Here is a 27,211-nt window from a genome sequence, read left to right as displayed (position 1 = left end):
CCTCTCTTGACCCAGATTTAGGCCTTTTATTTCTATAAATAAGTCATGTCAGAGGTTCGTTGCTGAGGAACTGCTGGATTTCCTCTCGAGTTCTTCCTATTTTAGGATGTCAAAGGTTAGAAAAGGGAAGCTCCAACTCACTATAGTATGACTTGAGGGAAATTCCAGGCTTTCCTACTGCTGGGAACCAGAGAAAAGCTCATGTTCCTTAGAACTCTCATGCTTTAGGAGGAGGCTTAAGACCTGTGCTTCTGAGTGAAATCCTTTGTTTCCTGCCAAAAACCTAGTGATGGCCCAGCAGGCCACTATTGCTTCAGGTAGAAAGAAACTGTCCTGTAAAGATTCTAAGTAAACTTCTGCCTCAAATACAACTCCAGTGCATTTCTTCCCTTGGCTGTTCCCATGGAACAACCAAACATCTTGTGTAACAAAAGGTCTAATCCTGTTCCTATTGACAGGGAGCAGGTAAGGCCTACGGGATCAGGCCCATATTTAGGATTCTATATGCATCATGCATGTGTACATTTAACATTAATGGGAATTATTTCTGTACACTGAATAAGACCTGGACTACACTAGAAAATTAGGTTGTTTCATGCGGGGTGTGAAAAATCCAAATCCAGGAGCCATGTAGTTAAGATGACTTAAGTCCCTTCGTAGACAATACCAATAAAAGAATTCTTCTGTTGACCCAGCTACTGCCTTGGGGGGGTGCAAGGGAGGGAAGGACGGTTCAAGTGTAGACAAGTCCTAAGCATGTCACAATCTAAAGTGACTCAGGACTCTGCAAAATTCTCAGGACATACTTTTGACTGTTTCTTTACTGTTTGTAGATTTTCTCTGGCTTGCTGGTAAATCTCACAAGCATCGAATCTTGGCTTTTCTGGCTGAACTATTTCAGCATCCCTCGCTATGGCCTGACCGTGAGTGCTATATTTTCTGTGCATTGTGCTGGAAACACCTTTTGAAAGAGATCACCATTAGCTTATAAGAAATAATGTCAAACAATATTATTCCAGTTATAATTGGTAAATACAACTTACACAGATAAGTTCTCCCTGTCTCTTTACATTCTCAGTACTGTGCAGTAGGTCTCACAGTTTCAGATATGTATTGTAATACGAATTAGCATAGCTCAAGAAAATGCAGTCAATAGATAACAGAATCATGAATAGCAGTAGGACCAGAAAAAGATCACTCAAGTCATTGTGATTCTTTGCAGGTTGCAGAACTGCTCTCCACAATACATAATTAATACTAATGTAACTTAAGTATCTGCTATAACGGTGGTTCTCATTTCCTGTTTGAAGTATGAACAACTTCCTAACTCCTCTGCATTTTTCATTTCTTACATTTTGGCCATTGCTTATTTCATGTGAAACTGGATAATGCCCTTACTTTATTGCCATAACATTTTAATAATAGCATGCCTGGGTACCAGTGAGATATAGGTAATGCTGAGGTGGGCTATTTAAAAAACGGATTATGTCAATTTCAGCAATAGCTACAAAGAAGGGAAAAGAGCGGTTTGCTCCTCCACAACCAAAAAACAATAACAATAAAATCCTGTTTTTTTCCGCATGTCTTTCACCTTTTCTATTTAGATTGTAAACTCTTCAGATGAGGGACTGCCTTTACTGTGCCAGGCATATACAAGCACAGAGTGAGTCCCAATTTCAATAACGGCATCAGGCACAACTGTGACACAAATAAGTGCACTCCTTTCAAATGTTTATACAGATTGCTACAGTGAGCCCAGTAGTGCTAATCTGAAAGCTGTATCTCTGTTGCTGCTGTAGAAGCGGCCTCTTGTGGCTGATCTTTTGAACTATACACTTATGTCATATATAAGCATAATCCAGACATTATTTTCTGATTTTTGTGACCTGTGCCACAGAAATGATTTGCAATCCTGAACGCAGTATCTAAAAGATATTCTCTAGTTCAAACAGGAATTAATTTAGCGAACTTCTATGACTTGAGTATTACAGATGGTCAGACTAGATGATCACAATGGTTCCTTCTGGCATTATAATTATGAAATTTAGTAGAGAATACACAGTCAATCTGATCAGTGTTTTGGAGCTGGCAGGGAGGAAGAAAAAAAAAGAAGCGGTATGCCTCAGAGGCCTATCATATAAAATAAATAATTGAAAAAGTTGAAAGAAATAGATATTGTAGCTTATAGCATAAGATAAATGAGCCAGTAGTAGTATTTTAGTTCAAAGAGACATTTTTGCTCTGTTTCAATGAGTTTCCATTGTGCAAGTCTCCCAATAGCAGTCTGTGCAGCAGCAGGCCCTGTGCCTATGGCAACGATAACATCTGCACTTATGTCACAAAGGGGTATTTTCACAGTATTTTACCAATACTTTAAATATTATCTGAAAATTAGACTCAACTGTTTTCAGTGGAAGGATTTCTTCAACACCCTAAAAAAAAGCTTTGATTCCAGACAGTTTTTCCGATCTTGTCTTATAATTTTGATATATACTTTAATGGAAGCGTTTGTTGGTTTGTTTAGTATGTAGTAATATACTAAACCTGCTTAAAGGTTCCCTCTTGACTACCTAATATTTTTGTTTTTATCTTTAAAGGCTTTGCAAATTAATGAATTTACAGGTCTAAGCTTTTGCCAGAATGCCAATGTGACTGGGGTCAATGTAAGTTGCATCACTTCTAGTCCATTTACAATGTAAGTATGCAGTTATTATAAACAAGTTCTTGCAAGGAGCCCAAGTTCAGTAAACTGCCAAATTGAATTTGAGATTTTTTTTGTCATTGTTTTCCTGGTGCCTCAGCTGCCAGTGGGTCTGTGTTTTATAATTGAATACTTAGCCTCTGGAGCAGTCTCTGGTTTTCAGATATTTGGTGGTTCATTTCAGATAAGTCATGTAAAGCTTAGACATTTAAAACTATTTCAAGTGCTAGAGAAGGTAGAGGGGACAATTTTTAAAGAAAGCATTTGAGAGAACAGATTGTGATCCTGGAACAGTTTAAGATCTGTTCTTGAAACCCATATCAGGACATGGCAAGTTTTCCTGTGTAGAAAAGGACCCAACAGACTATTTTTAATGTGTGCTTTATACTTGTAATATTAATTTCTTATTGCATATGTAAAATTGCACTTTGAAGAAGATCTCATAGTTTATTACCAAAGAATAGTGAAGGGAAGAGGAATTTCCCTTCGCTTTGGTACTCTCTGCTAGGTCCTACTCAGCTAATCTTTTCAAATTCTTCACAAAGACTTTTAAGTTCAGATTTTTCTTTTCTCCACAAAATGCAGCATGCTAACTTGCAACATTTGCTAGCTTGAGGCCCTAAAAAGTATTACAGTCCTCTTCAGAGTAGAGTAACTATTTATGCAGGCTGATGCAAACTGAATAGCAAAGGTTCAAATTTGGTATTAGAGTTGAGGTTTGAACCTGTTTTTTTTCCTGACACAGGTTAACCTATCCTCGGTCACCATTCAGTTTGTTTGCATTGGACCAAAGCATTTTTCAGCAAAATTATGAAAACAGGCAAATTAAATATTCAGTTACAGATCTTTACAAAGGGTTAACTTTTTTTAAACTTTAATTTGTATTGACTAGCTGCACTGGAGAAGAATATTTGAAAATGCAAGGCATTGAAGTGTCTGCTTGGGGCATGTGGAGGAATTATGTGGCTCTTCTATGCATGACACTAATCTTCTTTACAATTGCATATTTGAAACTGCGCTTCCTGAAGAAGTTCTCTTAATTCAGCTGAGTTAACAAGCATCTAGTGTAGCACAATGCAATGCAGTTTTGATAGTGAATGGACTAAAAATGTTTTAACATTTTCAAAGATTACATTAAAGATTTTGATAACTGTGTTCAGTTTTTACTAATACTGCTTGCTACTGAGCTACATCTATTACAGAGGTCTCACGCACATGAAGACAGCAGAGGACTGTTGACAGCGTACAATTTAGGCCTGGGATTTCCAAGGACCAAGGAATGCTGTAGAAACTTCAGATCAGCAGTAAGGGAGATATAAACAGAGAAGCATCTTTGACATCCTAAGGTGCCAAAGGCTTAGTCTGCATTATTGATAGTGGCAGATAGCTAGCTCAAGAAAGCACTTGAAAAAAAAAATCTAAACATGTTTACCTAGAAATATATAGTTTAAAAAACTATATAAAGTGAAGTTGGATGAGAATTTAGTTTTCTTATCTAATGCAGATGCTTCTCTTTAGTGCAGAAGGGCAGGGCAGTAAGTGAAACTGACTAGGCCGTCAATTTCCTTTGGGTTCTACCAAACAGGAGGTTCTGCAGCTATATTTTTTTTAAATTTTAAAACAGTACGGGGGGATTGGAAGAAGGGGGAAGAGAAAAGCAACATGTCAAATACAGGACACTCACCATAATGAGACGGATTTAAATGCAGATTATTTTTGTCCATAATTCTCATACACATTGGTGGTTTTCCTATGTAAAATCTTTATTAGGAAGTAAAGTGCTCAGTATTATAGACCAATAAATCTTTGATAACTGTGGAAGACTTGCATAATTAACAGCTTCCTATTAAGACCAAATGTTAATGCAAAACTTTACACATACTTAGAAGAAACCCTTTACCCTAGAAACAAAGTAACAGTTACAAGAGAATCTAAACTTAAAATGAAACCATAATAAAAAAAATGTATAACACATTTGTCTAGTTGCCATGTACTTATTGCATGGCACATTGTCAACACACATGGATAGCCCATGAAAGCTTACAGCACTTCAAAATGAAGTTTGTTATTAAGTAACGACACGTTACAGATATACAGATGAACAAATATAGCTATGAATGCAAACATTTTGGTTTTCATAATTAACATACTAATAAAAGAAAAGCTTTGATTGATATTAGTTTAGAGAAAGGTACAATTTTAGGACACCACAGTGATAGCTGTAGTGTTTTGAAAAGACAACTTCACAAATGCAAATTTCCTTAGTTCTGCAGCATGATATTGCAGCAACATCCAACATGTCTTGTCTTTATAACAAAAGATCACTTTAACTGAGCACTAGCAACCTCTTTCCTGTGACGCCAAATTGTTTGGTCAGATAATTGGTTTTAAACGTTAACTACATGACATATAATACTGTATCTGGCATTTTGATATTCCTACGCTCCAACAGACCAAATGCTAACTTTCTAGAGCTTGCAAAAACAATCTTACCATATGTCAAACCATTAGCCAACTGACCCCTTGAAATATACCGCCTACACAGTAATGTAACAGAAGGTTTTGTATACTATTATTAAGGCTTAGATTATGTCATGGAAGTCCAGGATTCCATGACTTTCAGAGACCTCCATGACACTTTCCGCTTCAGCCCCATGGAGGAGGGCTGAAGCTATCAGGGACTCTGGTGCTCTGAGCCGCTGTGGGCTTAGGAGGGCCCACCACACAGCTTCCAGCTTCCACAGGCAGCAGGGGGACCCCAAAGCTGTGAGCCACAGTGGCAGCAGGTGCTAGACCTCTCCTCCCCTCGTGCAGCAGGACTCAAGCTTTCATCCCTCTGTCAGCCCCATTTTGTCAGTTATTTTTAGTAAAAGTCAGGGGCTTCAGGGAATTTTTGTTTATTGCCAGTGACTTGTCCCTGCCTTCTACTAAAAATAACTGTGATAAAATCTTAACTTTAACTATGATGATATAAATTCATTTGGATTAATTTCTTATCCACTTGGCAGTGGTGGAGCTTGACCGATAGTCTATTGGGAAATTTCAGCTCTCAGTAGGGGAGAAGTCCCTTCATCTAAGATGAGTAAGTTACTGAACATGCACTTTCTTGTAAATTTAACATATGAAAAGTTTTGTTTTTATCAAGGACAAGTGCTCTGGTGATATGGAATGCGTCTCAGATGACGCTGTAACACGACAACAAGTGCTGGTATATATAGATACAGGAAAACTGCAATATTTGGAGGTGTATTTGATTCAATACCAAACCAAAAATACTAACACAAAAATATAAGGTACTTAAGGTTAGTTACAGGAAACAATTCCTATATCACAACATGAAAGCCACCAGCATCAATAAAAAGGATACTTATCCTTTGGCATGGACATTTTCCTTCTTACACCCTACAAATCTACGCACTTAGAATACTGTGTATGTACTTCATCTGAATATTAAGTTTTCCATTCCCCTTTAAACCTACAGTAAGTCTTAAGGCAACTGTCAGCTTAAGTGAAGACTCCCATATTTCACTATATCTGAATATATACTACTATCAAAAATTGTACATATTTGCCCCTAATTCTCTGTATACCAAACTCAAATCACTGTCAGTGCTGTTGCTGCTTCAAAGCTCTACCGCAGTCCCAAATCCAGCAAGCCTTGTACTAAAAAGTGCTGATTATTCTAAAGACTACAATTTCGAAAGGATATAGCATAGTTCCCTACAGAAAAACGTGTGAATGCAGAAATATACCTTCAATTGCTCATGCAGGTCAGGTAAGTGCATACATAAGAAGCTAATTAGGCCCCTGCCTTTGAACTGGGATGAATACTTGCTAGAGCTAATCAGAAATGTTCAAAATGTCAATTTCTCTCTCCCCTTGCATCCCCCAAGATTAATTGATGTTTGTCACAACTTATCTAATGTTTACCTAATTTCTGCATGTAACTGTAGGAAGGGTAGGTGCAGTTTTGGATGCGGAGCTCAGAGGTCTTCCTTTTTGAAAATTTGGCCCTAAAAGCCAGCTATGGACAGACACAAAGACAACAATGATCACATTAGTTATGTGTAAACAGAAATTGATCCAATAAAAGATATTACTGTACCCACCTTGTCTCTCTTATGTGTAAAGAAGTTCCCAAAGAACTACTTTTAAAACACTAAAATATATGAAGTACTGAATATATGAAGCAACATTCCATATGTATCAAACTATTGCCTTTTTCCTCTGGCAATAGTGCACTGATATGCACTATTCACATAATTCTTACATAGGCATATGCGTCTACTTCATAATAAAAATAAACTAAACACGACCTTCTGTCAGAGGAAAAAGGCAATAGTGCACTGATACATAGGGAACGTTCATTTAAAATAAATTAAAGAAAATCTTAGCGCACTAAAGGAAAACTCCAGAATAAAAAGAAGATTGTGTTATTTGTTTGTAATTTGTGTTGAATATAATTAACAGGAAAAGCTATATAGGAAGTCACCTTATTAATATATTTTAGATTAGGAATTTAAGAATATTTCCCATTATAAAGCACTGGAAAACTAAGCATTTGAGTTGAGAAATTAAATGCATTTTTGGCTAACTATTAATCAAAACTTTTAGCAGAGACTTACTTCACAACAACTTTGAAACTAATTTCCAGCATTATTTAATGGGAAAGTAGATTCTTACAGTCCTATTTTACATAACCAAGATGAGCTCCTGCTGCTTAGCAAGCATTAAGATGGGAGTACTTAGAAAAAAAACCAACAGCTGCATTTACTGAATGAAGACAGGGAAACTGTAAAACCCTCTGGCACAGATCCTATAAGTGCAGCCACTTTAAGCAATGCTACTGGTGGATTATGGTCCTAAAGCCAGTGTAGGTGGCAACGGGAATCTCACCCTATTTAGTGGGGTAGGTAGGTAATGCCAACTTTACATCTGTCAGCTGCTGACACAGTGGTTGTAGATTAGATGTCCCTATGGCCTACTGATCAATCCCCAGGTGGGACACTGGGAGCTTTAACATTCATTACTGTTTTTGGAAAACAAATAGTAAATAGCGTATTTGCTGTTATAATACAGGACTGAAATTTTAAAACAACCCATTGACAAATAATATTACACATGGATGTTGCTCCCGCCATTCCCTCCTCCACTTCCATCAATGCCTTCTGTTGACTGAGAGGAGGATGGACGGGAACTCCTAGAACGCGGCTGGCTATTCAGTCCAAGTGGCGTTCCCAAGCGGTGGCTCATTTGGGAAGCTGTGTCATCCGATTCCCAACGCTCCAGTTCCTCCCGCACTAACCTCTCCATTTGTTCCCTGTGGATTTCATTGTCACGTCCCAATCTTTCATCCTAAATACAAAGAAAGATACAAACTCGCTGTGTAATCTTCCAAATTTGATTGTGAACAAAATCTGGAAGAAGGTATACAATATTCTAAAAGACATCGCAGATAAATTCATGCCATAGTGTGGCTTTGTACAAAACCAAGCACTGAACAAGAGGTAAAGGTACTGTTGTAGCAGCTGCAGAACAGTGACAAGTTTTTATACTGTGCCCATCACCATGGAATGACAGAGCCTTCACACAGTGATGTGTTAATTCACTATGATAACTAGTCTCTGGCTGGACTTTGATCAAGTGCTTGTAAATAAACCCAAAATGGAGTCTGATAGTCACTGGCTTAACATTGCTATGGTACCTACCTCAGCTATCACAATCCTATGTGTGAAGGAGTAGAAAAGCAAAGTAGAAACAAATGAGCTCATCATCTAACTTACCTGGAAAACAGCTCTTTAGTTAGTGAGCAGTCAACTGACTGCTCAAGTCGTATTGGGGGTTTCTTACCTCTGTAACTCCATCTAGCAGTCTTCCCAACACATCTCTCCTTTTCAGTTTGGCCCGCTCCATTGCCTCAAGCTTTACAATAACAGCATCAATTTTGGAAACAATACTGCCTATGGAATGTTCCATGCGATCCACTCGTCTCACCAACCTGAAGGCAACAGATATTTACAAATTTTAATGTTACTGACATTTTCAAGTCATTAATTTGGTTTTAGCTAATCGACTTGTAGGAAGTGGAAAGTTCATCAGGTGACATTTGTACAGTTTTTAGTAAACCTAAAAACCAAAATGACAAAGGGAATAATTTGTAATTTTCTTAGCAAGGGAGGGGGCGACGGCAAGTGTAAAACTCCTGAATTATGTCCTCTGATTTCCTTCTCTTTGGGGGATATCCTATCATATACACTGTACAGGAATGGAGGGCTGGGTGGCGCTCACTCAAGAGCTGGTCACTACCACTTCTGGTGTTTGCTACAGACTGTACAAGAGGCACTCTGCTTTCCACAGAGAAGAGAGTGCTACTTCCATAGCACCATCGGTGGAAGATTTTGGGCCCGGAAATGAATCCTAGCACGCTGTCACTAAAACACACATTGCTGCAATACTTTGAGAGAGAAGAAAAAAATAAGTAGAACTGTTGCTACTTCTTAAGAGAGCTGTGCATTCCCATGGTGAATGAAGGGTTCCATATTCTGGTCTGTATGTACTCTAACTGAGCTACATGTTTACAGGCTCACATAATTTTTTTTAATATATATAATATAACCATTTTCCACAATCATGGTCTACAGAAATACAGCATCTAGGTTTATTTTTTCCCTTGATTTAGTTATCTAATTACCCACCCCTCCTGTCAAACAAGTTTCATATAAAAGCTGGTGAACATAGCAGACAACCTTAAACTTAATGGAAAATTTTAAAGCAAGTAACAAGTGTTAATTATGCTGTAATATTTCTAATGAAGTTAATCCCATCCCAAGCAAATTAACTGATATGTTCTACATCCTATATGGGGATAAAGAAAATACATCTGACCCACAGGCATTTGATTGCAGACATGTTAACTAGTACAGTTTGGAATCATCACACACAGTTACTACTGAACAAGGAAGATGGTCAATCAGGTTCTAGCAACCTTAAGTCATAACCAGGGTGGCTCTAGCTTTTTTGCCACCCCAAGCACGGCAGGCAGGCTGCCTTCAGCGGCACACCTGCGGGAGGTCCCCGGTCCCACGGATTTGGCAGCTTGCCTGCAGGAGATCCACCGGTCCCGTGGCTTCGGCGTACCTGCTGCCGAATTGCCGCCGAAACTGCAGGACCAGCGGACCTCCCGCAGACAAGCCGCCGAAGGCTGCCTGACTGCTGCCCTCGCAGGGACCGCCAGGACCCCCCGTGGCTTGCTGCCCCAGGCATGCGGTTGGAGTGCTGGTGCCTGGAGCCGCCGCTGGTCATAACCCCTTCATTCATCCTTGCTGTGACTGGGGCCTATAGAGAGAGACCATTTCAGCCAAATATACAAGCATAAGTAATACAAATTCCTGCCAATCCTATTTGAATGTACAATAACTTCGATTTTCATCTGATGAAAGAAGAGCAGAGCTGGCTTTTAGAATTAGTTTAACATTGACAATGTTTCTTTCAGGTTGTCAGCCACTGTATGAGCATGGATGAAATTCTTCCACAAGCACTTGAGAGCAGAGGTGTTAACTTGGACTCTAGTGTGATATGGCTAATTCTTACAGTAATTATACAAAAGAGGCTCAGGGCCTGTCTACACAACGATTTAGTGCGTGGCAAGCCAGGATGTGACTCTACAATGCACTAGTGTCCTGCGCATTAACTGGGTGCCAGTTAATGCGCCACAGAATCATGATAGGGCTTGCTGCACACTAAATTGCCATACAGACATGACCTCAGTAGACACCAACCAAATTAAAGTAGGAAAACCCCGTATTTCTTTGAGTGTCCTCTGCATATTCCTACTTTTGGGCTGTGCCAATTGGTGCTGCACTGAATATGCAGATCCATCCTGAAGATCCCCAGTTACAGGTAAGTGACCTTCATTTTGCACCAATTTTTTTTGTGAGTTGGTTATTTATTTAAACCTGGGAGCTACTATTTCTTTTGTTTCCATTTTCATCCAGGATCTTCTAACAACTTTAAATACAGACAATAGATTTCAAATGATAAATAGCAATTTACACAGTTAGCTTTGTAACACATTTCTTAGATTTCATTTGGTTAATACCCAGAATTATATTGGAGGGCAGGATATATTTTAAAAACCCCACACGTTGCAGCCCTGCTTGCACTTACACTTGGAACTCTTCATATGAAACCCCACTAGAGCTGCTACCTCTTCTTCTAGAGCTGTGTCCACTGTCCTCATCATCATCCTCTTCAGAGTCATCCAGACTGCGAGGGAAGCTTCGACCACTCATTGGACGTGGTAGAGAGCTCCTGTCCAGATCCAGATCCTCCTTCATGAAAAACAAACGTTATCCATAGACTTTCACCGTGGACTGAAGGTCAAGGCTGCATGACCTCATTCATTGAACTACTTTTCACCCTTTTATAGTTCTGTTGGGAGTGAATGTTAGACAACCTAATAGATTAGTAAGTCCAATGAGAATTGGTGCTTAGAAACTCCATTGACCCAACTGATGGTGTTCAAGGTCTTCCAATTGCCCTAAAGGATGACTTACCCTCTCTTTCTCTAGATCATCTCTCATTTGCTGATGTTCATGTTCTGTCAATTCCTGATCCCCATCCTGGTCATACTTAGTAAATATTGCTTCAATCTCTGCATCCGTGTGACCTTTCCTGAAAAGATGATAAAATGGACCCCCTTTTTATTTGATGTTTTGCGAAAAATGTTGAGGGTGAGGGAGGGGGGGAAGAGACAACAAAAAAGTCTTAACTACAGCAAATTCTCTAAAAGCCAAAGAACATGCTTAATTCAGTTCTGCCTACAAGCTTTCCCATCACGAATCCAAGTCCACTAACCATGCTGGCAAAGCTTGGGTACATATCACCAACAGTCTTGGCCCCAGCCCATTGCTTTAGAGGTTTTTTTTCCTGCCTAACAGCACCTCTCTCTTTTCTCTGGATTGCATTTAAGACAGTTTCCTCTTATCCACATCCCTAGTTGTGACTAGCACTGAAAAAACAAAGAGAATGCAGTATCTCTGTCTGATCAACAGGAGCTCTAGTCCTAACTATCATCTGCATGCAGGTGACTCTGCAGACCAAAACATTTCATGAACTACCCCAGATTCTGCTTAACAGGCCAGGTGACAAAATGAAACTTTACGAGGCCCCATTTACAAGAGCACTTGAGGGAGAAAAGGTTCTTCATTTGCCTGTCTTTGGTACTAATGAGACAGGAACACATCTACTATAAGACAACCCCCATGCATCTTCATGAAATCCTGCAGGCAAGTCAGACTCAAAGGCTATTGAGAGATCTGGAAAAAAAATCAGCTTCCATCCATCACTAGATTGTTCTCTATGGATTTTAATACCACCTTCATACCATACATATGCCTAGAACCCCTTGTCAGAATGGAGAACACATGCTGAATCAAAAATGCAACTGAGTTGCTCAAATGCCAATTTCTAAACCTTCCAAAAATAAGAGGCAGCTAGAAAGAGGGCAATAGTTGGTAAGCCTTTTGAGCAGGGTCCTACTTAAATGCAACTACCATCTTTCTCTCCATGAATTGTTACCAATCCTCTTCAATAATGGTGCCAAAACTTCCCTGCTGATCCTCACTCACCATGAAGCGGAAGGGTCCAACTTACAGGTGGTACGATGCAACTAGCCAAGAAAAGTTAGTTACCTCACTCCAGCTCACACCATTAGCCATTATTTTTCCTCTTCCCCCACCTCTCTTTTGGGGGGGGGCGGTTGTTTCTGCAATGCCCTTGGACTTTCCTGAAACACTGCAGATTTTCCAGCACCCTATGTATTTACATAAAAACCCTTCTGTTAGATACAAAAGGAAGCGTAAGTTTTATTAGCAACCCACATGACATGGAAGCAGTCCTACATATTGTTTTTATGTGCATTAATGTACTTTAACAATGTTCCTCCCCCTCACACCCTACAGGCCTTGAGGAAATCAGAAAGAGTCTTTGCATCACAAGTCCCTTGGGAATATTGTTTAAGATACAAAATACTGGTTTCCTTACCCCTTGAGATCCTGTCGTAGTTCATCGAAGTTTAACTTTCCCCCACCTTGGCGCAAGTTCTCTGAAATGTCATCAACAGTAGTTTTTTTCAATTTAAGTTTAATCATGGCTTTATTGTATCCCTAACAGAGAAAATAAAATGAGAGAAAATAAAACTTTACTTCTAATGGCATATTTAATTTTGTTTTGTTTGTTGTTTCATGTAAAGAAGATTGTTTGCATTCCTGAATGAAGTCAAACCTCATTTAATATTTTCTGACAAGCACTGGAGGAATCATATAATCATAGGAATGGAAGAGACCTGGAGACGTCATCTAGTCTAGTCCCCTGCACTCATGGTAAGACTAAGTATTATCTTCTAGACCAGGGGTTCTCAAACTTCATTGCACCGCGATCCCCTTCTGACAACAAAAATTATTATACGACTCCAGGAAGGGGCACCAAAGCTTGAGCCTGCCCAAGTCTTGCTGCCCTGGGCGGCGGGTGGGGGGGAAAGCCAAAGCCCAAGGGCTTCAGCCCCAGGCAGGGGGCCAGTAACATGAGCTCCGACACCCAGGGCTGAAGGTTGTGGGGCTCGGGCTTTGCAAGTCTAAGCCAGCCCAGGCGACCCCATTAAAATGGGGTGGCAACCCACAGTTTGAGAACCGCTGTTCTAGACCATCGCGGACAGATATTTGTCTAACCCACTCTTAAAAATCTCCAATTATGGAGATTCCACAACCTCCCAAGGCTATTTAGCCCAGTGATTAACTTCCCTGACAGTTAAGAAGTTTTTCAACCTAAACCTTCCTTGCTGCAATTTAAGCCCATTGCTTCTTGTCCTATCATCAGAGGTTAACGAGAACTATCATCCTCCCTCCCTCCTTGTAACAACCTTTGATGTACTTGAAAACTATCATGTCCCCTCTCAGCCTTATCCAGAATAAGCAAACCCAATTTTTTTCAATCTTCTCTCATAGGTCATGTTTTCTAGACCTTTAATCATTTTTGTTCCTCTTCTCTGGACTTTCTCCAATTTGTCCACATCTTTCCAGAAATGTGGTGCCCAGAACTGGACACAATACTCCAGCTGAGGACTAATCAGTGCGGAGTAGAGCAGAAGAATTACTTCTTGTATCTTGCTTACGACACTCCTGCTAATACATCCCAGAATGTTTGCTTTTTTTTTGTGCAACAGTGTAAAACTGTTGACTCATACTTAGCTTGTGATCCAGAATGACCCCTAGATCCCTTTCCGCAGCACTCCTTCCTAAGCAGTCATTTCCCATTTTGTGTGTGTGCAACTGATTGTTCCTTCCTAAGTGGAGTACTTTACATTTGTCATTATTGAATTTCATCCTATTTACTTCAGATCATTTCTCCAGTTGGTCCAGATCATTTTGAATTTTAATCCTATCCTCCAAAGCACATGCAACCCCACCCAGCTTGGTATTGGCCACAGACTTTATAAGTGTACTCTCTATGCCATTATCTACATCACTGATTAAGATATTGAACAGAACCAGACCCAGAACTGATCCCTGGGGGGGCCTCACTCGTTATGCCCTTCCAGCTTGACTATGAATCACTGATAACTACTCTCTAGGAATGGTTTCCCAACCAGTTATGCACCCACCTTATAGCAGCTCCATCTAGGTTGCATTTCCCTAGTTTGTTTATGAGGTCACGTGAGACAGTATCAAAAGGCTTACTAAGGGCAAAATATATCACATCTACTGCTTCTCCACATTCACAGCTTGTTACCCTGTCAAAGAAAGCTATTAGGTTGGTTTGACATGATTTGGTCTTGACCAATCCATGCTGTTTATTTATCACCTTATTATCCTCTAGGTGTTTGCAAATTGATTGCTTAATTATTTGTTCCATTATCTTTCCGGGTACTGAAGTTAAGCTGACTGATCTGTAATTCCCCGGATTGTCTTTATTTCACTTTTTATAGATGGGCACCTGTGGAATCTCTCCTGTCTTCCGTGACTTTTAGAAGATAATAGTTAATGGCTCAGATATCTCCTCAGTCAGCTCCTTGAGTATTCTAGGATGTATATTTCATCAGGCCCTCATGGCCTGAATGGACAAGATAACCCAGTAAATCTGATTCGTGTCTCATTTCCCTGTTTCTATGAATTATGGTAGGCATACTTGCAACCACTGGCTAGGATTCTAAAGGAGCCTAAGGGATTCAGATACCCAACTCCCACTGAAGTCAATGGGAGTTGAGCTTTTAACTATGTTAGACACCTTTGAAAATTCCCACCCATAGTTCTGGGTGCAAAACAACATATTTAGTTTATTCATTTTGTAAATCACTATCTAATTTTGAAATAAATTCTGGGGATGCAATTTTGTACCACTTCATTCCAACAACGTAACACTTTCAGTTTTCTCCTCTACTTTAATAATCACATTCAAAACTTTAAAGTATGCTGGCTACAAATTTAGCCATTTACCTGTCCTGGGTGCTCCTAGGCAGAACCATGGCCAATGGGAGCTCCGGGGGCGGTGCCTGCAAGCAGAGGCAGCATGCAGAGCTGCCTACCGCACCTCTGCCTAGGAGCAGCCCTAACCCCATGCCGGCCCCACGCCAACTGGACTATAAACTGGAATTTCAATGAAGATCACAAATGCCGGTTTATAGAGCTTTCTGATTGGTGAAGTACAGGATAAAACAGCTTTTACCATACATATGAATGTGTGACACCCTGCACGTATCATTGTGCAGTAAAAAGTACTGCAAGTCAGAATTCAAAATAAAATAAAGTAAGCAAACTAAATCCTGACAGATTTAGAGGTTTAGTCTAATCCAGTTCCACATCAGAAATCTTTATCAATGCCGATTCAGCTACTCCAGTATATCACATTGAATTCAATGTCCCAAGTATCAGGTTACTAGAAACCAACATGAAGTTACATAATTCATTTTAATTTGTACTTAATTCTGACTGACTTGCCTTTACTGCCCATTGGGTTTTTTGCTTTATTCAGCAGGAGATTGGTTTGACTCAGTGTTGCCCATACAGCAGTTTAGTATTTTATACAGTAAACCAGGCAGAAATGAGCCTGGAATCTGGCCAATACAATGGCAGTATTTGTAACAAAACTTCTTTACCTTTTTGATAAGATCGGACAGTTCCATTTCCGCCTTCTGCTGGGCCATATCTGATTTGACCTCTGAATAAGTATCATTGATAATGGCCAAAAACATGTTCTGTTTAAAAATTAAATTTAAAAAATTCAGCTTAAAAAATACAATTCTAGAGTTTAACAGTGTACCTGACCATTACTACTACTATACCCTAGTTGTAGCAATCTCACAAATATCCTACAAAGTCCGGTCTATGGATGCACTTTTTTTTTTTTTAAATAAATGGGGGAGTGACCTTAGTTAGAAAGTAATATTGAACAGCCAAGATATCCCACAACAATATTTAACTGAGGATGTAACCAGTGAACAACATGGTTAATTGATTACTACTAATTATTATTCCAAATAGTTGTGGCAGTTAATAGTGTTCTACCTTGCCAGCAGTCTATCTAGGCACTCAGATATCTTCCTGTTACAGTTTGGCACACTTTCGTTGTACTGTTGATGGGACCCCAATCCTGCTCATGTCACTTGTCTTACCACAGCAAAGAATGGTCAGGTATCTCAGAGGGTTCTGTCCCATGAGATGCTAGTTCTCTTCTGCATTATATGCTCTCCTGTCCCAACTATCCTCTGCTAAGATGGTTTCAGACACTTGCCCAGATTTTCCCAGAAGGCAGTTATACACAAATTTAGACCACATGACATATATGCACTACAAACATAGCTGCACTATGGTAAAAGCTTGTGTGTGGACACAACTGTTCTGTTTTAACCAGGACAGATGACAGTGTAACTATCTGATTACAAATGCAGTTGTATTTTTAGTATAGAGCAGGTCTAAAAAAGCCATCCGCTACTGTGCACATCTATATTTCCCGAATATGAAGTTTGATAAGAATTTAATTGCTATATAAATGATATCAGGAAACAAAATCAACCATTTCAAATTGCTACATGTGTCAAATATTCAATTTATCAGACATACACCAAGTACTTGAAAGAAGCCATTACAAAGTGAGTAAATATATGTATCAAAGTACCAATAAGGCACATTTATGCCCAATAAGTGTCTTTGCACAAGTCTATATGAAAGGCATTACTAAGACTACTCTGAAATAAGTGTTCCATTCGCATGAAAAAAACATTATTTTTTTCTCTAAAGGGAACCTTGTGAGGAGCTTATATAGCAAGTCACTGGTTAGATTTCAGAAGAAATAAAATATTCTTGAATCAGGAAAACATCTGAAGGGCTGTGGCGAGGGCAGGGAAATGCAATGCAACTTTATTTTGAAAGATAAATAGAGTGTAGAGATGGGCATCTGTTGAAGGTTAAGTTCCCAGTTGTGTTGTAAGCTTACTGTCACCCAAAAATAATAGGAGTGAGAGATGTTAAGATGAAAGTAATTGAAAACTCAAGTGTGACACCTGCCCCCCTCCATAAACAAAGGCTTACATACCAAAAGAATGAAGAACATAAAGAACACAAATGTAGTGAAATAAATTGGTCCCAAAACTCTGTTAGCTTCTTCAACCTCTGTAAAGTTAAAGTCTCCCAAAATGATGCGGAACTGAGTAAAGCTTTAGAAACAAAACAAAAACATGTCCAGACGTTAAAACATTTTTTAATTCTGGCAGCAATTTGTGACATTTCACTTTATTTTGAGCTAAGCGTTTTCATTATCTAGTGGGATGGAGGGGAGAGGAAGTGTGGTAAGGGAACTATATTTTTTTGAATGATAGTCAGTTGCTGCGCTAATTAAATTTTCATGCCCATCACTAATGTCCTCACAGTCACAGTGGAGTAGAATCTAACTAAACTAAATTCAACCTCTCTTTACACATTATAAAATCACCATTATGCTGTACAACTTGGAATAATTACTGTCTAGTAAGCAATGTTTAACTATTAGTTACATGTTATCAGGATGTTCTGCAGTTTTTAGGGTACTATGCAATCACTCAGTAACTAAATGTATGTAACTACTGCAATGTAAAGTAACGAATCGTCAGTGATAAATTCTCAAAACCCTATGACTTCCACCTATTTGCAAGAGTTGCCCATCTCTTCAGATGTTAATAAAAAAAGTAGAAATCTTTATGTTTAATATAATTTTTGTCAGGACATACTTGCAGTTCTTAGGAAAATGATTTAATTTATTATATGCAATTGTCATATTTTGTATTGTAGAGTGACAACTTTTTTTCAACAAAAGTATATTGAAACAGTTTTTAGAAAGTTTAACCTACAGTTTTTAGAAATCCCATATACCTACAAAAACAGTCAGTTCTCTAGAACTTTTACATTTATCTGGGAGCTATAAAAAAACCTTCTGTCTTCGATGAGGTACCTGAGGTCATTTGCTGATGTACTGAAGAACTGTTTTTTATTATTATACTTACACACACTCTTGGAAAGTGCTGAAGTCATCAACTTGAGTGCCAAACACAAGGTAAGCCAGCTGAGCATATGCTAAGAAAATAATGAAAAACATAATAGCAAAGCCAATGACATCTTTGGCACAGCGAGACATGGTGGTGGATAACTGGTTCATTGTTCTGTTGAAGCTGACAAATTTGAAGAGCTGTTAAAAAAAAAAAGAGAAATAGATGTAAAATCAAGACAGACAACTACTAATGAATGAGCAGCTTTCCAACCTTTCACATGCAAAGTGTATTCAAATCTGATAGCACTTAATATTGAAGACACAGAAAATCAATCTACTTTTATTTTTAGAAATATCCCTTCTACCAAAACACTCATAGCTAGAAATGAGAGGAAAATTCATTGAGGGAGAACAAAATTTCAAATCCTGCTCCACTATATGCACACACTGGTTGTATTGCAGTATTGGGCTACTAATATTAGAACTATTTTGAAGGGGGACAAATATTGAACCATGCCTTCTTATGAAACCTCCATACAGGCTTGTTGGGTTTTTTGTTTTCTATTTAAACACAAAGAAATAGACAGTCAGGAATTTTCAATTTTTATTTTGTAACATTCACCATCTCTTGAGTGTAAAAACTGCACATAGTTATGCTTTGTTTTATACTTTATATCATAGTGGTAGAATACACAAGTCACTTGGTAGATTAAGAGTGAATTTGTGTTACTTCCTAAAGCATACAGAGGAATTCTTTCTCCACTCATCTAATGCTAAGATGCCCATCTATTAGATAGCTTCACCAGTTCATTAACAAAAAAGTTTCCTTCTCGAACTCATTACATCTAGAGGACAGAAAGCAAAGACGGACATGGACAGAAAAATCTATCATGGGGGAGCCATTCAAATGCCAAGATTTGGCTTTACCAGAGCACTTTAAATAGTCCCATGTAGTATGCATTTATATCTCACGGTTCCCTCCTCCACATCAAGATACACTGAGTTACTATCAACTTCATTTCCAGAAATTAATAGATCACTAAAATATTTTGGAAGCATAAAATGAGATCATAGGAGAGCCAGAGGAAATTTTATATACTTTATAACCGACTTCTTGCAAGGCGGCGCAGCTGTAATAGAAGTATCCTACAGCTAGGGGCAATGGAAATCTGTCAAAATAAGGTCCTCCAAAAACAGTGATTCCCAACCGTTTCACTCTGTTACAGCCCCCTTTAGAAGTTCTGTCTCTTACCAGAGGTACAGAAAGCAATGTTGCAGTGGCAGCAATATATGGTGCTACTTGTGGGAAAGGAAAGCTAGGAACATATAGAGTGGCAGTCCCACATGATCCTTCAGAAATCCTCCAGGTTGGAAATCGCTGCTTTAAAATCTAGTTATCTGAAGTGCAGTTCTATTCTGAAAAGTGACTACAAATATAGCACCTTCTTACTCAAAAAATTAGCTCTCTTGGCATATTCAGAGTTATATCGACTAATTTTAAGTAATACAAGTTAAATTGTTACTAGATTTTACTTCACTCCGCCCTGCTAAGCCTCAGGTGGATTCCATTCTTTCACTCATCAGCAGAATTGTTAACTTTAGTTCTGGTGAGTTGTACATGAGCAAACCCAATGAGGGCTGATTGTGACACCTGTGCAACCCTGAGGGCCTGATTCAGCCCAAATAAACTTTATTACTAGCAATTATGTGTGGAAAGATTAACCCAGCATGACTCTCAGATCCTAGGATAGACTGTCAGGGTTGAGAGTTAGGAAAGACCTCTTTTTTCTTGTAAACCAAGCACACATGCTGTGAAAATCACTGAAACACATTAAACATGGAACCCCATAGTGTCATTATTAGAGTCTATCTCCATTTTAAAAAAGTTTCTAGGTCTGTCAGTTGTGAAAATAGTTTCAGCATTAAAAACTGCCAATATTATCTAGCCTTTACCTAGAGAAATTAAAACAGCACAAGCAGAGGTATGAACTTGCTCCATTTTAAAGCTTAGTTATTAAATGGCTACACCTTTAGCAACATCCATAACAACTACTGGTTCAATGAAGCTAGTCTTCTTATCCTAAAATTCCATTCATCTGAGTGGACATTCCATAGAAATGGTCTGACACAAAACAGTTTTAAACCAGCTGCCCTAGTTTAAGTCTTTGCTGCTGGTATAATGTCAATTTTGACTAAATCATAAAAAGCCACAAAAAGGGAAGAAAACAAAAAAAGTGAAAAGCAACAAGAAAGACTCCAGGAAAGCAAAAGTATTATCATATTTAACGCTAATGAGTACATAGCCTCAACACAGCAGTCATGGAATCCATGTGTTTTAGAAACTATCCGTGTCTTAACATTGTATAACTTTTGTATATGGGTCGATTGATGAAAGGGCAACAGCTCCACCACGCTGGGAGAGAACAGGAACTAATTAGGCCTAGTGACTTGTCACTGGATCAAGGAATGACAAGACTAGACTGATTTTTTTCATACAATTTACTGTGAGCACTATTAGCATTAGCAATATTCACGGATTCTTTTTTCTAAAATTAGGTTTCAAGATTATAGTACTGTTTTCACTTGCACACAGTTATGCTTTTGGTCTGAAATTTTCCATGGTTAGCCTCAGCAGAAACGCGAGCAAGCCTGGAATGCAGTTGGTTGTTTCCAAGGTGCAGAAACAAATCAAAGATATTTCTTGCAGTTACATTAGCATGTGTGTTAAAGAGCTTCATTCCAATCTGAAGTATTAGGATTTACCTTAATCCAGACAAAAAACACAGTGACAGCAGCAATGTTGTTGAATTGTATTTGCCAATATGCCAAAGGTTCAAAATTGGGGAAAGCGTTTTGATCTTCCAGCTGCTTCTTCAGTAACATGTCCACTGTTGACCTTCTATATATGTTAATTCCTATAGCTGCTATTGATAGCTGAGTAGAAAAGAAATACATAAACAATAAGAAACACTTGACTGAATAGGTTTTAAATGCTACTACATAAATAGATTGCCACACTGGCTTTCCCAAAAAAACCCACAGTCAACACCTACTGACTAGATCCAGCCCACATGACATTTATTGTGGTCTGCAGGACATTCGGAATCAAAGCTTTCACTTAAAATAAAGTTTCTAGCCCTCCTGTGTGCCAAATACCTTCTAAACATGAGCATAGTTTAAATCGATGCATTAATGTCTGCCTAAGGCTGCAGACAGCCTGATACAATGAATCAGATCAACTACCCTGTCCCTATATTGATCATTTTAGCGGATAGACTGGACCATGGTTTCAGGAGTGAACCCCACTGGGATTGGAAAATGGGAATTGCTGGAGGGAAGGAAATGCAAAGAGAAAAGAAAAGAACAGAGGAGATTCACAAAGACGAGGGAGAGAAAGAAGAGGAAGAGAAACTAAGGGCAGGAATAACGGTGGCCTAAAGATGGAGCAAATTTTCTCACTGAGTGATGAAAGGCCAATAATGCACAGATCAAATAATGACTAACTACATGTTTAGCTACTATCACAATGGTCACCTTCCACCCTTGATCATCATCAAAATCTTTTAATGACATCAGTGAACACTGTGCACTGTGGGAGTATATAGTCCTGAATTTGTACCCTGGCCCATGGACCATAATTACACATAGAACTCAGCCCTCTCCTCTGAATGAGCTAGAGAACACTGACACAGAGTCTAGAATAAAAATGCAGAAGCTGCTGGCCCCTGGTACCAGGCTCCTTTCAATCGTTACATTATTGGTAAATGTTTTTGTATAAAGCGAAGTTGGCAAAACCCCAGCACAGTGGCCTACATCATGGATTACACAGGAGCCTGAAGTTCAAAACTCAGTTTTTCACCCCATACAAAGAGAACATTCTGTCTACTTTATCAGGAAGCCAGACTTGATATGTACTATATGGAAAACATGCTGGTGCAGGCTGCGCTGTGCAATCAACTACGCACTCTGACACTTGGGCCTGGCTGGCAAGTAGCAAGCAATGTTGTTCAGAACTTATTAGCTGGCTAAATATCTGAATAAAAACACTAGGATTTGTTAGTATTACTTTGCAAATACACTCAGACACCACACCCTCTCTCAAAGTGCCCAAAAGTGTTGGCTTTAAAGCAGAGGATGTTGTCACTGGAAAGGCACTCAAAAATCATTGCATCAGCTGGTATTTGATCTCCAGAAGTATGGGAGAGCCACGGTAACGCAGAATTTGTTATAGTTTCCTCTCCTCATAGCTGTCCCTGCAGCTTCACGAATCACTGGAAGGAAATTATTTCAAAATAGCTTTGTACAGGGAAGGAGGTTAAAAACCTGAGAGATGCTAAAAATCCCTCTGTACACAGTAGAATCCTTTCAGATCAGATCCTCTCCTAAAGATGCCACTGAATAGGAGAATCAAGGAAATTCAGCAAAAATATACATCATCATCTAAATCGTGATCCCCTTTCTCACACTGAATAGCATGTTCTGCCATGAGTAATCTCACTGAAGTCATGTCATTAGAATGTGGTTATTGTCCCCTTCAGCACACATTTGTCCCCTATACCCATGCTACTAGTGCTGAGTGCACTGAACACTTCCAGAAAAACTCTTAAAAGAAAGCAGTACAGTAATGCCTCGCTTAACATTGTAATTATGTTCCAGAAAAATGCGACTTTAAGCGAAACGATGTTAAGCGAATCCAATTTCCTCATAAGAATTAATATAAATGGGGGGGGGGGGAGAAGGTTCCAGGGAAATTTTTTCCACCAGACAAAAGACTACACACACACACACACAAACACATATGTATAAATTGTTTGTTACACACACACACACACACACACTCTCTCTCTCTCATAGAGTGAGTGTGTGTGTGTGAGAGAGAGAGAAATATCCCACCCTGACTTCATCATCTCAACCAAGCTTCACAATCATCATTGCTGTGTATAGTATTGTTTGTTATACATACATACACACACACACTAACACACACACACACTGTACACAGCAATGATGATTGTGAAGCTTGGCTGAGGTGGTGAAGTCAGAGGGTGGGATATTTCCCAGGGAATGCCTTACTGCTAAATGATGAACTAGAACTCGGCTAAGCCCTCGAGGGTTAACCCATTGTTGTTAATGTAGCCTCACACTCTACAAGGCAGCACGAATGGAGGGAGGGGAGACAGCATGGCAGACAGAGACAGGGAGACACACCCTGTGTGTGTGAGAGAGAGCGATGCGCATTGTTCCTTTAAATACGCTGACCCCACTCTAAGTACACTGCCTTTTTAAGTAGGCCAGGAAGCTGAGACAGCAGCCTCTGCCAACACACTCCCTCCATTCCGAGCCCTGTCCTGTCGTTCCTTCCCCCCCCCCCCATGGAAATAGGGTGAGCAGGGGGAAGGGGGACACCCTGACATTAGCACCCCTGTTCCCTCTCCCCCGCCACTACAGGGCAAGCAGGGGGCTCCCAGGAGCAGCTTCAAGGCAGAAGGCAGGAGCAGTGTGGGGAGGGACAGCTGAACTGCTGGCAATTGGCAGCTGCCGCACAGGGGACTTAGAGGAGCGGGGAGCTGACGGGGGGCTGCTGGTCCACCCTGGTTCCAAGCTCCCACCAGCTAGCTCCTGCAAGCCGAGGACAAAGCAGGCAGCATTGCACAATTTTAAACGAGCATGTTCCCTAATTGATCAGCAACATAACATCAAAACAATGTTAACTGGGATGATTTTAAGTGAGGAGTTACTGTACTAGAAGATCGTAACGATTCATATCCATAAGCCATTACCCACCACAATGATGAGGATATCAAGACAATTCCAGAGACTCCTAAAGTAATGCAGTTTATGGATGTGAATTTCCAAGATCTCTTCTACAACATAATAAAGGGTGAAGAGACAAAAGGCCACTTCACAGGCTGCCAAGAAGAAATCAAAAGTAGAAATGTAGTGGATAAGCTTCACTGGCTGAAACTGCCAAGATGTAATGAGGCCTCCAGTTGCTGGAAACTCCACTAATAACCTGCATTTTAAAAAAGAAAACAAAAATATTATGTTTGAGACATAGACCCTGAAAATTACTTCAGCAGCATAAGCCTGGACTTTTAAAATCTGTTAGCAGGAAGTTTTAAAAAAAAATCTAACAGTAGTAGAAAAACATTTTCATGGGTTTTAATTTTTAAATTTTTAGAGCTAAAATTATTAAGGATGGAAGTTGTTTGATTTAGAAATTCCTGTATGGTAACATTTTAAAGTATGTGCACAATTTTGCGCTCAGGTGACACACACAAGACATCGTATAAGGCAAGATTGTATGTATACAAATCCCTCATTTGCACATAGACATCTTCTGTTGCACTCACACTTTAAACTTTGGTCCCTACTGTCTGTACCCTGAGTACCAGGAGATGAAGTTGGTCTGTCTAGTTTCCCTTTCCAGGCTAAATGTAATCCAAAACACCTCAACCAGCAATTTAAAAAATGTTGGCCTTTTCATCATTGTAGGAGCTGTTACATGTATTATTAAGGATTTTTGTGTGTGCAACTATTTTAAGACTCAGCACTGTCCCTTTGGAACAGTGTCACTGATTTCAGATCGTTTTGCTAACTGCATTTATAAATATAATTTAAAGCAAATACTGGGTTTTTTTTAAAGTCATGGAAAAATCCTGATTTTTACAAAGCATCGTTATGTAGGACATCTTTCCGAATATAAACTTCCCATTCCACGTAGCTACAACGTTCCTTAACTCATTTAGGCTAAATCATCCTCACCATCAAAAAGATGCTCTCATAATCTGACCCAGGCTATACTGCCTTAGCTAATCTTTTTCAAACGTACAAAGTTTTTCTATATTTGGTAGCGATAGTGGACAGAAATACTGAACACAATGAGAAATTCATACTCTCTTTTCAAACAGGAGCTACTTAGGGGAAAAAAAAACCCTTTAAAAAAATTTACATTTCAAAATTGTCAGTTAGAAGGAAGTAGTACACAAGAGAAAAGTGGCTAGGCTATCTGCTGGACAGGATACTCAGGTGTCTTTTCTAGTGACTCCCTGAGGGCAGTAGGTGCCAACCACCTACAAGGGCTATCCAAATGTGAGCATTTGGGATAAAAATCATCAGCAATACAAATAACTCTTCCTTTTGCTGAAATGTTCCAAGAGGCTTTCATTTCACCTACGTAATAAGATTCAGTGCATATTGATCAATTCCCATGATACAAGATAAAGCAGATCCCATATCTACTGTTTGTGCAATGTCATTTGAGAGAACATACATGCTATCCAAAGTTTTATAAATACCTGACAATACAGAATAGATTGATGTTCGCATTGTACACAGAGAAATCAATAAAGGCTGCTCTGGTCCCTCTATCCAGCCACAAGTGTTTCTTAAGGTTAGCAATCTGTGCGGCTGTCTCCTCTCTGCTTCGTGACAGATCCTGATAATAACCAGCCCCACTGTATGAGGCAATCAACCCCCAGTGGCTGCTCCCATTCAAATCTTGTTCATTGGTGTAAGTCCAACTAGTTTAAGACAGCAAGAGAGAAATACATATGAAAAGAGTAATTAATGTAACAACACAAGCTTGATCACGTAAAGCAATTGGGATTTTTTTTAAAGAGCTATTAATAAGGAAGTTGTGGTATCTGTAACCTGGAAAGAAGCACTAGAGGGTCTCTTGATATTGACAGACAAAATTAATAGTAAAGATAGATAATGACAAGTCACAGTAAATTAACTATGTCTTGACAACAGAATACTCTCAATTGGCACAGGGAGTTGAATTCTCTTAGTGAAACGAAAAGCAGCATTTTCATATAATAATTTACAAACACCACTGTGAGGGAGACAAGTAGTATTTCCACTTTGTGCATGGGGAAGACAATTTAACCAAAGACTCAGTGAGTAAGCAGTAAAACCCAGAATTAGAAGTCGAGACTTCTGGCTTCAACTGTCTTCCTTAGATCATATTGCATTTCTAGGCAATGGAAATACCCGTTTGTAGCAGACTTGGATGTACCTAAACCAGTAAGGCCAAGAACAAAGTCTTCTACAGAACCAACAGACTGATTTCATATAGGTGGAAGAAACTAATTTAGAGTTGACAACTGTTTTAGATTTAACTGTAAAGAAAGAGTTTACATGCAGAACACGCAATAATTAAGATGTTGCTTTTGGAAGGTACCCGTTATCATTGGAGAATCAGCTAAAAACGCCCACAGAATTATAGAACGCACACTTGGCTATGTGGATGCGAGAGAAATACATACGCTGTTCCATTTCGGAGCCCAAAAGGAGCAGTATCTTCATTAGCAACAGAATAAACGTCATAGCATTCTTTAATTTCATCTTTTAAATCCTCAGGTATTGAGCATGACCCATTTCTCACTTTCAGCTGCCGAACACGAGGCACCCCCAAAAGCAGATTCTCGTAATAAATGAAACTTTTGTTTTCTGCCACGGTTTTATTGTTGTACCACATCTCCCAGTACAGACCATCCAGCAAAGGGCCTTCTGTGAACTGAGGAGGAAGAAAGAATGTTAGGGATGCTAAGTTCATTCAGAGCCAACACTCAGTATTTTTATACACCTCCACTCTTGCCAAGGATGTGTTTTATATTATGATTGTTAGTTTTTGTCTATTGACAGAAAAAATTCTTGCTACATAAAGTTACTTAGCAAAGAGTCCTCTGGCTAACTAAGTGTTGATGAGTTCCAAGGGAATTTCCCCAACCCACCATGATCAGAAGTATGATAGCTATGCTATGTCCACTGGGCAAAGGATTAAAGAGAGGAAGAATGAAGGATTCTGAGTTTTTAGAAATAGAGCAATCCTCTGTGGCCATGTCTGCACTAGGGAAAACATTCCCACTAAAACTATCATGAATTCAGCTACATGCAGCTCTCTTCTTCGCTCATATTTATGCTCTTTGCAGTTGAGAGTCATTAAAGCACTGTTCTGCATGTTTGATACAAAAATCTATGTGGCTGCTTGTG

At 39.2% G+C, this 27,211-nt stretch overlaps 2 protein-coding genes across 5 annotated transcripts in view; one reads left to right on the top strand and one right to left on the bottom strand.

Annotated features, from left to right (window-relative positions):
* The window catches only part of LOC123370703 (broad substrate specificity ATP-binding cassette transporter ABCG2-like), a 33,032-nt gene extending 28,582 nt beyond the window's left edge, over window positions 1–4,450 (top strand). The window contains exons 14-16 of one of the 4 annotated variants that reach the window (XM_045017420.1): window positions 834–923; window positions 2,598–2,695; window positions 3,904–4,450. In XM_045017420.1, coding sequence (XP_044873355.1) covers window positions 834–923; window positions 2,598–2,695; window positions 3,904–3,940 — 225 coding nt within the window. In that variant the 3' untranslated portion in view covers window positions 3,941–4,450. The other 3 variants (XM_045017417.1, XM_045017421.1, XM_045017419.1) reach the window with 3 other exon arrangements.
* PKD2 (polycystin 2, transient receptor potential cation channel) overlaps window positions 4,444–27,211 on the bottom strand; it is a 39,527-nt gene continuing 16,759 nt past the window's right edge. The window contains exons 4-15 of the mRNA XM_045018495.1: window positions 26,485–26,735; window positions 25,513–25,737; window positions 23,999–24,227; window positions 20,978–21,148; window positions 18,231–18,412; window positions 17,288–17,408; window positions 15,852–15,950; window positions 12,746–12,867; window positions 11,257–11,374; window positions 10,868–11,031; window positions 8,552–8,699; window positions 4,444–8,056 (exon numbers count right to left, since the gene is read on the bottom strand). Coding sequence (XP_044874430.1) covers window positions 7,817–8,056; window positions 8,552–8,699; window positions 10,868–11,031; window positions 11,257–11,374; window positions 12,746–12,867; window positions 15,852–15,950; window positions 17,288–17,408; window positions 18,231–18,412; window positions 20,978–21,148; window positions 23,999–24,227; window positions 25,513–25,737; window positions 26,485–26,735 — 2,070 coding nt within the window. The 3' untranslated portion in view covers window positions 4,444–7,816. The remainder of the gene's footprint in view (window positions 8,057–8,551; window positions 8,700–10,867; window positions 11,032–11,256; window positions 11,375–12,745; window positions 12,868–15,851; window positions 15,951–17,287; window positions 17,409–18,230; window positions 18,413–20,977; window positions 21,149–23,998; window positions 24,228–25,512; window positions 25,738–26,484; window positions 26,736–27,211) is intronic.

The sequence above is a fragment of the Mauremys mutica genome, chromosome 5 (assembly GCF_020497125.1).
Source record: "Mauremys mutica isolate MM-2020 ecotype Southern chromosome 5, ASM2049712v1, whole genome shotgun sequence".
NCBI classification, from domain to species: domain Eukaryota; kingdom Metazoa; phylum Chordata; order Testudines; family Geoemydidae; genus Mauremys; species Mauremys mutica.
The sequence above is the reverse complement of the archived record's forward strand: the minus strand, read 5'-3'. Positions and strand labels throughout refer to the sequence as shown.